Genomic DNA, 17913 nt, shown 5'->3' with positions numbered 1-17913 from the left:
AATGAAGAAAAGCACCCCACACCCATTCAATAAAAAAAAAAAAAAACGTCGGCCATTGTGTACATACAATTTATTGATCTCTAAGTTACTTTTTAATATATATGAAATTATGTAATTATGAATACCCAGAAAACGGATGCATTTACAAAACGTTCAGATTTTTTATATGCTACTGCTACTACTACTACTACTACTACTTCTACTACTACTGATAATAATGAGAACAACAAACGTATCATATGTTTATTGAAAAATGTATTTATTGAAAAATACAGTTTAAAAGAAAACATGAAAAATTTTCCAGTCACAAACAACAGCAAGTTTCAGGGAGTGGATTAGAGTTCTGATAATAATAATAATAATAATAATAATAATAATAATAATAATAATGACATCTAAGCAATGGACTTAAGTAACTCAATGTCTTGTGTTCAAATGCCAATGAGCACAATGTTGTGAGAAACTGATCTGTTTTTAAATATAAAAATAAATCAGCTATTTAGAAAATAACAAAAGTCCCCTCATTTACCAGAAGGCCCCTTATTTACTTGAATAAACAACTGAGAAATGGCTGCAATCATGACCTAATAACTTTGTGCATCTGTATGGCTTTTTCTTCTTCGCACTGTCTCTTTCCCGCTCACAAGGGGGTGCCAGCCAAATGAAACCTTCAGCAATGTAACCGAATAAGGCCGCAGTCATAACATACATCACTCAGGATCTAACCTGACCAATAAAACACATCGGATTGATTCAGCCATTTGAGAGCCAGAATGAGATCACTTTTCTGTACAGTTAGAAAGGCCATTGTGCAATGTTGGGATCGTTTCTTTGGCAGAACGATACTGTTGTTTGTGCTTTTGGTCCGATGAATGTGGCTATAGCTGCCTGCCTCCTTTTAAAATGTATATATTTTTTCATACACGACTTCATTATCTCCATTTCATTGATGTGTCTACGCAGCGGTATCTTAAATGTGAATAAGATTTGTGTTTTGGTGGGAACCAGTGAAAACCTTTGTTGTTTTTGTCTGGACTATTAGCTCTAGCGCAGCATGCTACTTTGGAATGCTTTCTCTTTCTTCGGTTATGTTGCAGTGTAAGTGTTTCTCCCGGTGTTGCTGAGCAGTGGGCTGGCAACGTGTCCCTCGGTCACAGCAGACTCACTAGACCAGCCCTCGAACGTCCTCGATGTCCTGCTGGATGTCTTCTGGGTGCTTGAGCGGAGGTGGCCTGGTGCAACACAATGGGCAATCAAGTGGGAACACATTCAAGGCACCATGCAAGCTGGAAAGGTAGCCTACGCCTGTAGCACAAATTGTCATAAAAAACCCAAAGCATTGGTGTACATTCCCATAAAGAAGCCCATTTAGCTGTGATCTTTATTTCACTTGTTTCAGGCTTTATTTCACTTGTATCAGAAAGCCAGTGTTAGGTTGGCGTGTTGGCAACTCAAAGAATAAACAAGAATGCTTAGCGTTTGTTAGACAGCCGTAATGGACCAACCAGGTTATGCATACGTGGTTTGGGCAACTCAGAAGACAAACAGGTGGTGTAAATGGTATTGTCCGAGGGCACATCATAGGGAGCATGGCGCATGCTGCTCTCATTGTTACATTAGTAATAATCGCTGCAGGAGTCCCCTGGCCTGTCGCTGAACAACGATTTACTCCGACTCTCTCTGCCAGCTCCCCAAACAGCAAGCTGTGTCACTGGCCAACACACATTAATATTGTGTCAGATCAGCAGTTAAGCTGCAGCCTGTGATTTGTATTTCATTTTTTACCCGCTATGCGTAAACAAACACAAAGAGGCCATTAAGTATGAATGAATGACGGACGAGAAGGGAAAGCTACCCAGCAATGAAGCTAAATTAGCCGGGCCTACACCGTAATCGACGCGGGCTCTATTTAATGTGGCGTGGCAGCAAATCGATGCGCTTTAACCAGCCCTGCCTCGACTCCGCCAACAGGCCATTTACTGCAGTCTCCAGAGAGGGAGAGCCGCGAGGACGGCTAGCCACTCTCTGTTTGGAGGGTCTCTCCCGGTGGTCGGCCAGGCAACGCTCGGGAGGCTCCGGTGTAGCCGCAGCCCAATCTATCCAAAGTTCATTAGCTGCGTTACACCGCTCGCTCGCAGACAAACACGGGCAAGCGGACAACACCGTTCCACAAGAACGCCCCGCATCTCTCCATTTTCTCTGGCCCGGACAAACGGCTGCTCTCGCTCCTGTCTGCCTTAAACGGATCAACAAACTGTTTGCAGTAAGACTTAATAAAGATAAGTGGGAGGCTAAAAGGAAGCCACATTGATCGTTTAAGGACTAAAGCAAGCAATCAAACAAACCAACAAAAACTATTCAGTTTTACCGCAGTGATGTCAGTGCTTTGGAGAATCACAAAAAAAAGAAAAAAAAAACACTAGACTGGTACAATATTTCCTTCTCTTTCACATGTGTGTGCTCGAAGTTACACACATAAACTCTCTGTAACTCATGGGCAGTTGAACAAACACCCTCCCCCTCCCGCCCCCCCCCACACACACACACACACACACACACACAGTCTTTCTCACTCACACAAATATACTTACACGCATACACATTCTCTTGCTCTTCCTCTGAAATGCATGCTAGTACACACACACACACACACACACACACACACTCACACACATGATTATATCATCCCCTGCCAGGAATTTGTAAGAAGACCTATTTGTGTCTTTTTCCTTAATTTCTGTTGATTCATGCCAGCAGTATCAGCAAAATGGCGATGCCCACACTTTGCGTGGTGGTAAATTATTGGTTGGTGAGGGTTACTGCCTCACTGATGAACAGATCAATACGTGCCCTACTGTGCACCACAGACCCCTCCATCTTTCTGTAAAGATGCTCTATGCTTTTATGACCACCACAGACCCCTCCATCTTTCTGTAAAGATGCTCTATACTTTTATGACCACCACAGACCCCTCCATCTTTCTGTAAAGATGCTCTATACTTTTATGACCACCACAGGCCCCTCCATCTTTCTGTAAAGATGCTCTATGCTTTTATGACCACCACAGGCCCCTCCATCTTTCTGTAAAGATGCTCTATGCTTTTATGACCACCACAGGCCCCTCCATCTTTCTTTAAAGATGCTCTATACTTTTATGACCACCACAGGCCCCTCCATCTTTCTGTAAAGATGCTCTATGCTTTTATGACCACCACAGGCCCCTCCATCTTTCTTTAAAGATGCTCTATACTTTTATGACCGCATTCTTCCTCCCCCTATGATACCTTGCCTGGAGTTCAAATAAAGTAAATCTGAAGAGAGCAAAGCATCAACAGAAACAGAATCCCTGTGATGGCACCCAACTGAGAGGTGAATTACGAAAATCCAATAACACATTTTTCATTTCTTGCTCACGTTACACGCAGACACACACACACACACACACACAAACACATAAACTTTGAAAGGACAAACCAAGAATTAAATAATATCATCGCCTATGTTTAGAAAGAAGAATCATAATTAAAAAAAAAAAAAACTATTTGCTAAAATTACATATTTAAAATGAATTACCTCCTGTGGACACTGCAATGGTTTGGTTTATACGGCAAGGATATCATCTCTTTCTGAAAAAACAAGAACATATTTTGGCTGTCAAAAAAAAGAAGTAATTATCATCATTAATGACAATTTAAAAAAATTGGTTAAAGGATAAAGCTGGTGCAATTTTATATTTTTCTTATGATCAACTTGAAAAAACTATGAAAAGACTAAAACATACAATTAATTTATCCTACCAACAAGTAATGTCTATCTAGCAAATGCCAGGTATAGCCAATATCCCAGTAATCATGGAACTCAAATGTTGTGCATGAAACTATTAAAACAAGTCAGAGACATACTGTTGCTTTGGTCAGCATAATTCCTCATTACAATGGACCTGGCCTTTGTACTTTTTACTGAAACAACTTTGTGACAGTGATTACTTTCTCAATATGTGAAAATATCAAATTTATCCAAATGCGTGGCATCGACATTGAAAATAGTCCCCATCGAAATGAACAATTTGCTCCATTTTGAAATAAATTTGGTAAAAACTACACTGACCATGTTTTTCGCGATAAGTTTCTTTTCTGAAAATGAAAATACATCTGTCGGAGCAGTATTTAATGATATAAATATAAATTTGAATGAATTACTTTCTGGTTGAGCCCTAAATGAGAAAATTATTGAAAATGAAAGAATTAAGTTAATTACAACTAAATTAACTCATTATTTTATAATGACGGTAGAATATCACTGGCTGCATTCACACTTGCTGTCTTGTTCACCTTCAGTAATACAGCATGTCTTAAATAAACACGATGACAGTGTCTATAGGCAGACCGTAGAACATCCGCTACTTTCAGATATTGTTGCAGATGCACTGATGTCTGTGTTATTTGAATCACTTATTGCAGTGGATTGTAAATGTCACCTAAGGGTGTTCTCTGGGAAGAAGCAAATTAGTGTATCTATAATATCAGGTAGTATTACTTGATGTGTATAACAGATAATGCAAAGCATCAACAGAAACAGAATCCCTGTAATGGCACCCAACTGAGAGGTGAATTGGATTACAAAAATCCAATAACACATTTTTCATTTCACGCTCATGTTACACACACACACACACACACACACACATTGAATGGGCAAACAAAGAATTAAATAATATCACTGCCTACGCTTATATAAGTATAACAGTATAAAAAATGATATCAAACATTTTTCTCAAAATAATCTAATGTGACAGATTGGACATAGCCAGTTGGACTTAGCGGGCTGAGAATGCAGCATGGATGTCTGTTACAGCAAAACACCACCATGATACAGGCGTTGCTCCGGCCTTGTCATTCATCTTTACACATCTGCTTAGCTAGCTTGCCCACTCAGCACCCTGTCCACTCAGTCACATTCGCTCACCAGTTATGGCAGATGCAGGAACAAGAAACACGTGCAGGCCAGTGGTCTGGCTCACCCTGATCTCCCTGCTAGCCCCTTTTGACACTGCCTCCCACACACACACACACACACACAACAACAAACAATCCCTAAGGGAAGGAGCCAGGGCCCCAGGGGAAATGAAGATTTAATTTGGCTCCCTCATGACAACATTCACTGACCCCCCTCCCCCCTCCACACTCACACACACACACACGCGCGCGCGTACACGCACACACACACACAGTCTTCTCAAAGTGCTGAGCCCTCAGGGAAAAGTGCTGAGGGCTAGGGATGGACGCTCTAATGGATGAACGTTAAATGAAACACTTGGCTGCCGCAGAGGAAATGGGGTTTTCTGCCTCCGCCATTATCATCTGAAATGACTGTATTAGCAGAAGACCGGGCGGTGATTTAACCTCCCTGCTTTATCTTTCAAAACCAGAATTCATTATCTAAGTAGATTACGCTAAAGAGTTGCGTTGATCCTCATTTAAAACTTTTTATTTATTCTTTCTTGCAATGGCTGACTAGGCACAAAATGTTCTACCTTGATCCGCTCCTCCCTCTGTCTTCGGAGAAGGGCGATGACCTCGTCTCGGTGTTTGGCCTGTAACAGATTAGGAACCAGACCTGTGTCAAATACGTATTTGTTTTGGATTCAAATACTTTTCTAAGCTTTACTGATCTTGTCTGATGTATTGGAACCAATTAAATACTGTCTGGTCATATTGGCAGGCTCAATTTTACCAGGAAAGATCAATAGAGCACAGAGAAGTATTTGAATCCAAAACAAATATGTAGTTGACCCAGGTCTGTTAGAGACATGTGACAGAGGAGCTCACAGAAGCCTGGAGATTGATCATATGACAATTCCTACTTACAACCTGCAGCCAGTTTCAGAGGGAGTGGCCTGATGATAAATCAAAAAGAACAGGAGGAAGAAGAAGATGAAGAAGCAGAAGGAGATAAAGAATTCCCTAAGAGACAGGGAGATACCCCTTCATAAAAGAAATGTGTGGCTTGTTTTTCAGTGAAGCTCAAAGGCACACAGAGGCTGATTTGACCCCCTGTTGAGAAGTGAGCAGCTGTCAGTCTGGGCCAATCAAATCTCTCAAGTCACCAAACGAGCCTCATAAATCTGATTTAGCGCTTGGCTGGGGGTTGCAGACAGAATGGACACTCATGTTCAATGGTACCTGATTAATCTGTTATAAAGACACAAATTTTACAAGCAAATGGCATTTGTACATGTATTGTAATGCTGTTTTGTATTTTTAAAATATTATCTTCAGTCATTCACATTCTTTTTTCATGAGTTGTTAGCAAACTAAAATGTACTTCATGACCATAATGAATTAGAATTATATCAGGTTGTGCAGTCTTACACAAACCTTGTGCCTCATTAATTGTTATTTGTCTGAAGCCATTTTGCAGAAACACTGGACTGGACTGACATTCTGAAAACAAATAAAAGCATCTTAAAATTAAAATAAGCACAACTTTGTTTTGAAATCTGCATTTAAACTTTTTTTTTTCTTTTTCTTTTTTAGCATATGGCAATAAATGAACATTTGGGAGAGTTCTGTGTCCTTGGTTCTATGAGCAGACAGACTTTCCAAAGAAAGGTCTGCTTGTATAAAATGAGAAGGCTCTGTGGAATGGTGTGATTCACAGAGCCCTAGGAGAAGGTTAATTACTTAAGAGGACTCTGGCTGAATTGATCCCTTCTCCGGAGGACTACCCTTTACCGGCTTGCAGGATGATTGCTCTCAATGGGAGAACAGAGAAACAGTCATCAATCTGCCCTGACCCACAACTCTGACCTGAAGGAAAACCTGGCCCACTCATGGCACAATATAAAACCCCAAATAGAAGGGCCATATCATTACGTGAATTACATGAAAACAGCAAATATTTTGTGGATTATCAAATTGGAAAATCCATTTCCAATTTCTTTAATTATATATAATTTATAATATATATAATACAATACAAAATACTGTATATTTGCTTATAAGATGTCACACTGAGTTGCAGAACCTAGATTGGACAACTACACTTTCTCACAATATTTGCGTAATTAGTAGGCTATATAATAATGTGAAGTGCAGCCAATGATATATAAAAGCAACAACAATAGCTTGTATGTTTTCTAAAACACCTAATATAATAAGTATATTGTGTATGTGGAAAATAGGGCACACAGTTATTCCATGAACTGGAGGGAGGCCCCTTTGAGACTAATCCAGAAGTAGGAGGAATGAGGATGGTATACCATGGCATACCATTTATTACATAATAAAATTAAATGACTAAAAGTTCACACAGTTTTGCAGACAGTGTGCAAAAGCACTTTTCATGTAAAAAACCTGAATTTCTGGGGGCTCTTGATTGATCACAGGTTTTGGACGCAGCGACGCCCTGTGGGCTGGCCCCACGGGGCAGATGCTTCATTGGACCAGGGGGCTGATGGTCTCTGACTCAGGAAAATTTTTACAAGAGCACCACTAAAAAACTACAATGGGGTTTGTTTAGTCTTGAGGTAATGTGGACGATGGTGGGGTCAGTAAGGTCAACGATTACCTAAATTCCTGCCTTGCAATTAGTATATTGGTTTAGCGGCAATAAGGCAGGGCTGGCCATGGCTGCGAGGAAGCATTTAGTCTATTGCAGGAACTGTCACATCTCCTCAGGAGAAAGATGAGCCGCTTCCCTGGGCCGGCGGTAACGGGCGCACTGGGGGGATAAATCAATGCCTCCCTAATCATCATAACCCCTTTCAGATGAATTGATCTGTGAGTACACAGCCTCGCCCAGCTAATCAGATTAGTTAAGTTGGCTAGCGGGAGGGTGGGACTCAGGAGAGGCTCCTCAGACGCATTAATCACGGGTGGAAAAGGGGCAGGGTTGAGTCCAGGGACACTATCTGCAAAAAACACTTCTCATGAGGTCACGCAGGTTCGGTGTGAGGGGCCGGTTAGAGCAGCCATTCTGCCGGAAGGCTCCTTCGGTGTAACCACAGAAAACCTACTCTCTTTAATCATGCTCACAATGAACGTAATGTATTTGTCAGGGACAATACATTATAGGACTTGAAAACCAACATTCCAGGAAAGCGCTTTTGGACATACACCAAAAATACTGGCTATTAACATTGTCAAATGTGCAATTTTATATAGATGTTGTATAATATATGAGAGATCTTAATGGCTTCTTGTTGGGGTGTCTCTGTGAAAATGGCTATTACAGGGTGAGGCCGTATGTCATTTGCTGAGAATAGCGATTGATTGAGGAGGGAAAGGGAGGGTAAGGTTGTGGCTCTTCTTTAAATTGCTGTTTCCAGAGTAAAGGAAACCAGGCTGGAGCGAAGGGGAGCACAAAAGCACGTCTCCTGCCCATTAAATTCCTGGAAGACAAAACACAAATATTGGCCGCAAAATATTTTCACAATAAGTGAAAATCACAAGACCAGGTTATCACAAAGCTTCTATTATTTAGCAATGGATTGTTCAGCCAGTTAGGTTGCAAATGTAACACATGCAGTAAATGGTATAGTCCAATAGCTTTTAATCATAATTGATTTTAGCTTTAAAAAAGCTTTTCATTTTTTAAAATAAGAGAGGGCACTCCCATTTACAGTATAAATGTGCACACAAGCTCAGCAGATTTGCTGAGGAACCCCCCACCCCCAGCTCATCTAAGATGCAGAGCACTGCAGTGGAGCTTTATCCCTCTCTCTCTCTCTCTCTCTCTCTCTCTAACTCTGCCACTCTCTCTCTCTAACTCTTTTTCTCTCTCTCTCTAACTCTGCCACTCTCTCTCTCTAACTCTCTTTCTCTCTCTCTCTCTCTCTCTCTCTCTCTCTCTAACTCTGCCACTCTCTCTCTCCCTCTCTCTCTCTCTTTATCAAGCTTACTACTGGGATCTTAAAGTGGTGGGTGATGCCGCCAGACTCATTTCCTTAATGCGCGATACGGAGCTTACGCTGAACCCTTCCCGCCCCCAGCCTGCCAGGCCCTCACGCTCAAAACTGATGATCTGGTGTCATCCTTCGCCAGCTACGTACTGCATCTACAACCACAGCACACTCTGGTCCAGCTCACATAGCCCCTGCCAGCCGTTAAAAGTAACTATTGAAATGGGACACAGTACATTATGTATAATGCAACTGCCTATGTAAATGTTATTATCTATGTAAAATGTGGGGGATTCCCCCATCAACATTTTTTGTGACAAACATTTTCATGAGCAAACCCGCCAGGACTTGAACTAGGAACCTCCATCTTGTGAGGCAACAGTGCTAACTACTGCACCACAACGCCACCCTATACTAACGACCAAATCCCAGGCCAGCATATTTTAAGCATATTGCTTCTAATACTGTTATTCTGGGTGATTTCCTCTCTATTACCTTTAAGAATAGCTGTTAAACTCCAATGTAATTTCTGCTAACCTCACGCTGTTTCAATGCAATGCTTTCTCTGACTGATTTTTTGTTGTAAGTCCAATATAATATACATTCCATTTACATGGCTACAACTTGATATTAACTAAAGGAAAACCTTGCCCACTGATCCTAATGGCTAGACTTTCATGTAAAGGCTCATCAGGTAAAAGCTGATCTTAAACACTGTGGGCCCAATTTACGTACATAAAACTCACAGGGCAAAAAGCAGCCTGGTGAGGGTATGTTGCTGTGGTCGTAGTCTGTGTGAAATTAACATCTTATTTACTAAGGCTACAGCTAATTACGCAACAAGGGAATGGGACTGCCTACTAATCACATGAACCAGAGCTTAAAAGGCACAGTTAAAAAAGACTCCTGTTTCGTGCAGTGATTATCTTCAGTAGATGGGACGGCAGTGTAGCATAATGGGTAACTGGTTTTTAACCTAAAGGTCACATGTTTGATTTCTGGGTAGGACTCTGCCATTGTAGCCTGGAGCAAGGTACTTAACCTGCATTGCTTCAGTATATATCCGGCAGTATAAATGGATGCTATGTAAAAAAAAAACAGTTGTTTGAGTCGTTCTGGGTGAGAGCATCTGCTAAATGCCTGCAATGTAAAGGATATGGGGAAATAACAACATAATGCCGACAGACAGTGATATTCCAGCTGTGGCGGCAATGGTCAACTAAATTAATCCAGACACGAGATACGAGGGCAATGTTGCAAGGAGCTTGACTGTTGCTGGGATGGAATGGGAACTGCTGCTGTTACACTGTGTGCTGGTGTCAGGTAAACACTGCTCTTACACAGTATGTGCTGGTGTCATGTAAGAACTAATCTCACCATCTCCAGGTATCTCTTCTTCTCCTCTGCCCGTTCCTTCAGATACGCTGCCTGGAGGTTCTCCTCACTTCCTGTATGAGGTACAATGCCTCTGACATCAAACGTGGGGCAGCAAACATCACTGACTCCACGTACAAGTATGAATGAGTATGAATCCAGATCTGGTTTCATACTCACTTAGGTCCAGGACAGGGGGTTCATTGCCAGTACTCACATCTGAAGAAAGAACATTACATTTAATGGCTTACTACATATCCTCATACAGAGTAATGTGCACAACTACTTTTTTTATTACAAATATTAGCGCCCAAAATGGGGCTGAACATATCCAATTCCCACCCTAATTTGGAATGTCCAACTATTTGCAACCACAGCTCTGATCCCCACTACCAGTTTTGGAGATTGTAGACATCCGTGGTTCTCCTCTGAAAAACATGGTGTTACCACCCTGCTTATTTTCACACTGCAATCCACAGTAAATTTTGCAAAGAACTGAGTTGGAGGAAGGTATTTCATATGTGGCTTTGGCATGCGGTCCGTGGGCACCCGATTGACCAGTTTATTTGTTCTGTACAAGAAGAGCTAGACTGGGACCAAAGGCAATGTTATCATTAACATTTTTGCTAATTGGCAAAAGCATTCCCTGCCAGTGTTTCCATAAATTTGGAAAACAGAATGACATAAATTGTAGATCTTCCTTCTTTCTTGCATCGCCAGCACACACCCCACTTCCCAAATACATTATATTTATTAACTGTATTTAATGTAAAATTAGAATGCAGCATCCTATCATAGCTACTTTGTTTTGGGCCATCTTAAACGTGGTCCTATTGACTGTCCTGGTAGTTCTCATTCTGACCAATTTTTTGATAAATGAAAGATAGGCCTACTAAAAACATGATTAACTGCTCCCATAATTTTACCCTCAAACTGATTTTGACATACCGCAGGTTTGGCTGAATGGTATTTTCTAAGCCTTGAACAGCACTGGTTAATGTTTCTGTAGCCTGATTTACACTCCTTTTCAAAATGTAGAAATCCACCGTGGTTTCATATGGCATTCTAATAATTAAAGGAATCATTTCTGTGACCCAGTCAGTGTAATTAACCTTAAGTCCTTAACCTTAAACTAATATGGGACGTAATGTGTTTGTGGCATTCATAACCGTTTGTGACACAGTGTTATCTAAAGGCTTGTAGAGGGAAACTCATCATACATGTCCAGTTATATGAAAAATAGCATTACTTAACAGTTCCTTACTTCACTTTACCATTGGCTATATTTACGTACGTGAGGGATGTAGACCATGTATCGTAAGCTACTGAATGTATCAGTGATTCAAAAACATTTTGTACAAATAGAGAAATATATGCATGCAAATGAGCTACATATCAACTCATTCTTTCACCCCCACCCCCCACGCAAAAAAGGTTACAGCGAATTCTCCCGTTTACAAATCGGATTTTAAACGAGGCGTAGCCCTCAACTGGTAGTCATACATATAAAGAAAACTTTCAAATGCAGATCTTTTTTTAAAATTTGTTTTTATAAATATACGAAGTCGTCTAGAAAATTATTAGCTACTAGTAGTAACACTTACAATGTTGAGGGTTCCCGGCTACTTTCAACCTCTGACTGATGTCGGCCGAAACCAGGCGCGACTCCAGAGGTGGCTGTAGAGTGACAGAACTCCAGAAGACCTTGGCGTATGACACATCTTCTTCTGAGGATCCAGCAAAAACAGTAAAATAATTGTCTAAATCAGCATGTTCCAAACCGTGCCTATCTTGGGTCTCGGACATTTTTGTTGCAGCTCCAGGAAGTGAAGTTAAATCAACAGAGACGCGCGTGGTTTGTTACCATGGAGACGCTCGGGACACATTGGCGTTCAGTCACTGCCACTGAAATTCAGAAAACCAATTTACTGTTAACATCAAAGTTATAAGCCCCCTAATCTGCTTGACGAATGCGCTCATTGCGACTCAGAATGAATTGTATTATTAATAAAGTATTACTATTATTATTATTTATACATTTATTTATAATTATTATTGTTGTTGCTGTTTTTGTTGCTCTTCTTGCGGTTGTTCTTCTTTTTCTTCTTCTTCTTATTAAGCTACTATTATTGTGCATAATAATGGTTATTTACTAATGCACTAGGCCAGTGTTACAAAAGGCTATGGTCATATCGCTGATCAAACAACCAATAACTCAAACAACAAATATGGCCTACCTGGACTCATTTTGAATAAAATGGTAGGCTACAAATATTGTGAGCAACATTGAATAAACCCAACATAGACTTTGCTCTAACTCATGACAACTGCATATTTAGCCTATGTATGCCTTCATATTCCACATTAACCATTTCTTCTGCACAAAATACATGCATGGAAACATAACAACAGAAAGATCACAATCACATTTTGTTTAATTAATCAAGCATTTTATTTTTGAAAGCATATGTTATTCCAGACATTCTACAAAAATTGCCTCAGTGCCTGCTTTGCCTGAAAGCCTCACAGTGGACAGTCTTTTCTGTTGTTCACCTGGCTGTGTGGTTAGTGATTACTGAATATTGCAATCAGCTAACTACACTGCCTAGTGACCACACAGACACATTGAACCCCATCCAGACTCACAAAGCAATGCCCAATTCAATGTAGCAAACAGAATATTCAATTTGATAGACACATAGAATGACTAACAATTATTCCTGAATTAAAATCCCAGGTTTCCTTTCCACTGGATCAGTGCAGGAAGATGATGAAAGGCAAGTGGCTGCTTGTAGCCTGTTGTGTTGGCAGTATGGTTAGTGATTGCAACTAGCACAAAAACAATCAGCTAACTACACTGCCTACAAACCAAGCCCCAACAGTGGTGGCCAGCCACCATGCCCCAAAGGACACCTGACAAATATGAATATTGGGAAAACATTATAATTAGAATATGAAACAAGTCATAACACCACATTGGTGTAAAAATAATCATTTTAAAAACCTGCTCATTAATTACTTAGCTAGCCTACATATTTTTCTTAGTATTGATTCAAAGTAGTAGCTAGCTATGCTAAGAAAATGCACATTAGCATGTGGAAGGCTCAGTTAAATGTCATGCATTACAAACATAATATGGCAAATATGCTATGTACCAGGAATGTATTAGTTAAATTGAATGAGAAAATCAGCAAGTTGCTTTTGCAATTAGCAAAATAGTTTTTTTCATAACTTCTTACCTTCGCAGGAAGAAATATTAATTCAGTCAGTGTGATAAATTAAATTAAGATATAAAAATTAGTGCACTCCACGACCAAGCAAATCCCATCACATTTGTATTCAGCACTGCAGTTTTCCAATTGAAACTTTTTGTGTACATTAGCTTGTAGTCATGGACCTACTGACGTCACAACGCCAGGTGGAGTTCCAGTGGTGTCTTTTTAAAAAACACTACGAATTAACGCAACATGGAAATAAATGGGCGTGTTTAACTTTGTTGCGGTCAAGTTTACTGGCCTCCGATCTGACATGTAGGTAGGCTACAGTTCATTCATCTTGTGGCATGTGATGTTAGGCCGCAAATATTCAGACTTGAATAGCCTATATAGGTGAGCCTATTAATGGGAAATAAGTAGGCTAACTCGTCTTATTCACCACAAATAAAAAAGAAAAACGATAGGCTACATTTAATCATATCCAGGCAAACAAACGTCGCACAATGGTGGGCAACGTTTCACTTTCAATTTTAAACACAGATTAGTCTCAAAAATAAAAAAGTATTAACAGCCTACAATTAAAATATACTCAGACTATTTGAATAGGCTATATGATCAGCATACTAATTGGGCATGTGTAGTTTTGCAAGAACACTTTCGGCAGAACATGAAAATGCGCAAGTTTATGGCACACATACCTCTCGGTAGCATAGTCTCTGAACTGTCGTTGAAATCCCGTGCTTCGACTCCATCCATTCCATTGCAGGGAGGCAGATTTTATAGGGAGAGCAGTGGCTTCGCCTCTCAACTGAACTTCAAATTTCAGCGCCTGCGGAAGCGGGAGCCATTAGACAGCGGGAAAATCGGCGGCGGTGGGAACAAGGGATGTTACATGGGGTTACCAAGGGGACAGAGAAGGAAGTAATCTAATGTTTTTTCTTATTCAGGCCACAATTGGGCAACCGTCACGTTCCAACTTAACAAATGCGTTTCCAAACGTAATTTTCACCCTGATAAAAAAGAAAACTTACTACAAAAAATAACCCTTGCGTTGCCTTTATATTAGGCTATGCATCGTGCTCACGGGGTCAAAAATGACCCACCCTCGCCGGACCTCCTGTGATAAAGCCTCTTCTTTTTAAACCCTAAATCAGTATTTTTAATTTAGAAACAACCCGTCACTCATCTATATATATATATATATATATATATATATATAATATATATATATATATATATATATATATATATATATATATATAACTACGAAACAAACATCATAATTGTAGGCTAATGTGTGCGTCGCTCTACTTCAAAGTTACGGACAACTGTTGACTGAACAGTCACAGGCTACTGTCTTACTGTAAATACCGTTTTTATTCTGCCATTAACGTAAGCATCTTTGTCTTTGGAAAATGACGTGTGGATTTTAACTGGGCATTGGGCAAACTCTAAAGAAGAAAAAGAAAAGAAAAGAAAATGTATTGGCTCTGCTCTGTTTAAATGTATGGCTGCTACGAATCGGTCGGTAAGGTCGTTATAGCTAATAAGACAAAAGGACCGTGAGTCAAGTTACCTGACGAGTTTGTTAAGACCTGGCGTCCGCCGGCGAGCATCATTCTTACCTGTCACATCAATCAAGAAGCCCAAAGCCAGATGGCCAACCCAGCATTCCTGTGGAATATATTGCCAGGTCTAGTCACTCATTAAAAAAAGATGAACAAACAATACTAATTAGGCTTCTGCAGAAGATAAAACAATAAATCTACACTGCGCTATCTTCCGCGCTATTTGTCGTCATTTTTGTTTGTCTTTGGGCGGATTTTGCTAAGGCTAGCGAGTGGACAAATGTGTTGGCCTTGGGGGTTACCAGAGAAACGCGTGTTTGTGGAACGGACGCTTTGCCTCCGCGGAGTCGTGTCTGGACTTGCCCGGAGAGCGCAATACTGGCAGGCCATAATTTAATCAGGCACTGTGTTTGTTTGTTCGAACAATTATGTGAGCAAACACGCAAGACGTTACTTAATCTACCGCCTTCCATAATGCCTATAATTCAATGTGCTGAAATTCAACGACTTGTCATCCAAAAGTCAAGTTTTGATGATACGGCGGGAGGAATCAGTTTGTTTAAATTTTGGAATGGTGAAATTTCAGTAATGGGTCATTGGATCAAACACAATAAATAAATTGCTACCGGTCATAATAAACTATTTCAAACCTATTTGTTCGCAGGGGAAAAATAATTTATAGATCTATTAGCTTGTAGATTGTAATCAGAGACTATTGGAAGGTCTTCCAACACATACTGAATTACCATAATACATATTAGGCCTACTATGTATTAAGTTTCTTTTGACACTTCCTCTTTGTGTTTCCAAGCACTCCTTACTGTTCCCCGAGTCCCTGGTTGAGCAAGGGATGTTTGAATTCATAGTAACAGTAGTGGTTTGCAAACTTTGCTCGAATAGAACAGCATTTTCAAATAATTCCCACCAGAGGGCAGCCAAGACTAATGAAAATCAAGCAGGTCAGTTGACATAAAAAAAAAAACAAACAAAAAAAGATATTAGCCTATTTTTCCGTGTGGCTTCTTGAATATCCAACTACATTTTTAAACTGTTTTTGTTTGTTGTACAATTTTCTGTCTTGTGCTCAAATTCCAGTAGCAAAAGTACCTCTTTAATGTGTCAATGCCACTGGGACACCAAGTGGTGTTAGAACTTACAACCTGGTGGGGTTGTCTCATGCACCCCTGCTCTCTAGCATTATAACTAGTGAATCTGCACTAATCCAGTGCATCCTTTCCTATCATACTACAATCTTTTCTCAAAGAAAAGAACTCTCCCCCTATTTGATTTCTAAATAAGTGGCTCACGGTACAGTATGCTGAAGCTCAGCAGTACATAGGCGGTCCACATAGGCTCTCTCAAAATACCTTGATTTAGCTGGCTGATTATAAAACTCCAACAGAACATTATAAACACCATACAAATGAAAATGTGGCCATTGAACCAGAACATTAAAAATTCAAATTTTATTGTAAAATGTACATCTATATTACCTTGAGAAGGTATTTACAAGCCTCATGGAAGACCTTTCCAATCTTTTTACTGGCTGTAAACATACAGTATATCTCCTATGGATATCCCCAGGTATCTTCTGGTGAAATACATATGACCAGATGAGGAAAGAGAGATGCGATGAGATCAAATTGGACATCCTACAGTCTCCTGTTTCACCTGGGGCGACATAGCTCAGGAAGTAAGACCGATTGTCTGGCAGTCGGAGGGTTGCTGGTTCAAACCCCGCCATGGGCATGTCGAAGTGTCCTTGAGCAAGACACCTAACCCCTAACCCCTAACTGCTCTGGGGAATGAGAGGCATCAATTGTAAAGCGCTTTGGATAAAAGCGCTATATAAATGCAGTCCATTTACCATTACCATTACCTGGCACACTGTTGATGAGTGATAAGATCAATCCAGGTCTTATCAAAGGCCCTGCAGTCCACACAATGCTGAAAAATGCTAAATCCTGCAAAAGACAATCAAATGATAGACACATTATGAACCACAGTGTCTCACCATCAGAAATCTATGTATGATAAGTATGAAATTGGACAATACAACTTTGATGTTATGGAATTGTTTTGCATCCTGGGGAACTTGTTAAGATCAACTGAATCATGAACTCCAGCAAGTACTACGACATTCTGTCCAGAAACAATGATTCCAAGCATGTCTCAAAATTAACCAGGAAATGGTTAGTTGATTAGAAAATAACAGTTTATAATTGCCCATCTAAGGTCCTCAGACTTGAACCCAATTGAAAATATGTGGTTTGAATTGAAGAGGGCAGTCCATAAGCACAGTCCAAAGGATCTGAAGCATCTTGACAAGAGAAGACAGTTGTGTCAAAGACAGGGTTCCTAGCCCTCTTTGAAAATGCTTGTTCTCAAAAATATGGTAAGTATTTTAAAATGCTTGGAAAAGTTTTTTGAGATTTACTGGAGATTACCTTCAAAAAAAGCTTTATTTCCACATTTTACATAAATTATGGCATTTGAAACTGATCCAGGTTCAGAACGCACATCCTAATCACGATGGCTGGGGGGTTGATTTGGATTTAATGCATTCATTTTCAGGGATATTTAGCCGATGATGGCATGCTCTGCAGCATGCAAATTTTTATGTCTTGATTTGATGGAATGCAATCTTGAAAGGGCTTGAAAAATCCTAGACTTGACAGCGTAAGGTAAGAGTGAGAACCCTTCAAAGAGGAGAGAGGGAGTGAGCATGTGGGATTTAGAGGAAATCCTTCTGTGCCTGTGGGTGAAGAAACAATCGCCACCCTTCAGTACTTTACAGAACGGTATCATATAATTCCTCTCCTCTCCTGAGTGACAATTCCCAGCGTATCTCCTT

General features: G+C 40.2%; 1 protein-coding gene across 5 annotated transcripts; it reads right to left on the bottom strand.

Annotated features, from left to right (window-relative positions):
- Positions 1–59: 59 nt before the first annotated feature.
- hoatz (HOATZ cilia and flagella associated protein) lies at positions 60–15323 on the bottom strand. Of its 5 annotated transcripts, XM_064350999.1 has the most exons (9): positions 15117–15311; positions 14190–14320; positions 12141–12181; positions 11881–12003; positions 10457–10495; positions 10280–10350; positions 5534–5593; positions 3574–3626; positions 60–1232 (listed from the first exon to the last, which is right to left on the bottom strand). In XM_064350999.1, exons 3-9 carry the CDS (start codon positions 12160–12162, stop codon positions 1166–1168), a joined length of 435 nt encoding a protein of 144 aa, XP_064207069.1. In that variant the 5' UTR covers positions 12163–12181; positions 14190–14320; positions 15117–15311; the 3' UTR covers positions 60–1165. The 5 variants fall into 5 exon arrangements, with proteins under 5 accessions (XP_064207069.1, XP_064207067.1, XP_064207070.1 ...); XM_064350997.1 differs by having other exon boundaries at positions 11881–12181; positions 15117–15309; XM_064351000.1 differs by lacking the exons at positions 14190–14320; positions 15117–15311 and adding an exon at positions 13516–13643.
- Positions 15324–17913: the final 2590 nt, after the last annotated feature.

The sequence above is a fragment of the Anguilla rostrata genome, chromosome 9 (assembly GCF_018555375.3).
Source record: "Anguilla rostrata isolate EN2019 chromosome 9, ASM1855537v3, whole genome shotgun sequence".
In the NCBI taxonomy this organism is placed as follows: Eukaryota; Metazoa; Chordata; class Actinopteri; order Anguilliformes; family Anguillidae; genus Anguilla; species Anguilla rostrata.
Note: the sequence above shows the minus strand (reverse complement) of the source record. Positions and strands in the feature narration are given on the sequence as shown.

What these genes read in the sequence shown, in the direction of transcription:
- hoatz (XM_064350997.1), bottom strand. Translation starts at nt 12,082, where the DNA reads ATGTCCGAGACCCAAGATAGGCACGGTTTGGAACATGCTGATTTAGAC. An exon ending in AGAAGAGATACCTGGAGATG is followed by an intron (nt 5,594 to 10,279) that starts GTGAGATTAGTT and finishes AATCTGTTACAG; the next exon opens with GCCAAACACCGAGACGAGGT. An exon ending in AGAGGGAGGAGCGGATCAAG is followed by an intron (nt 3,627 to 5,533) that starts GTAGAACATTTT and finishes TTGTTTTTTCAG; the next exon opens with AAAGAGATGATATCCTTGCC.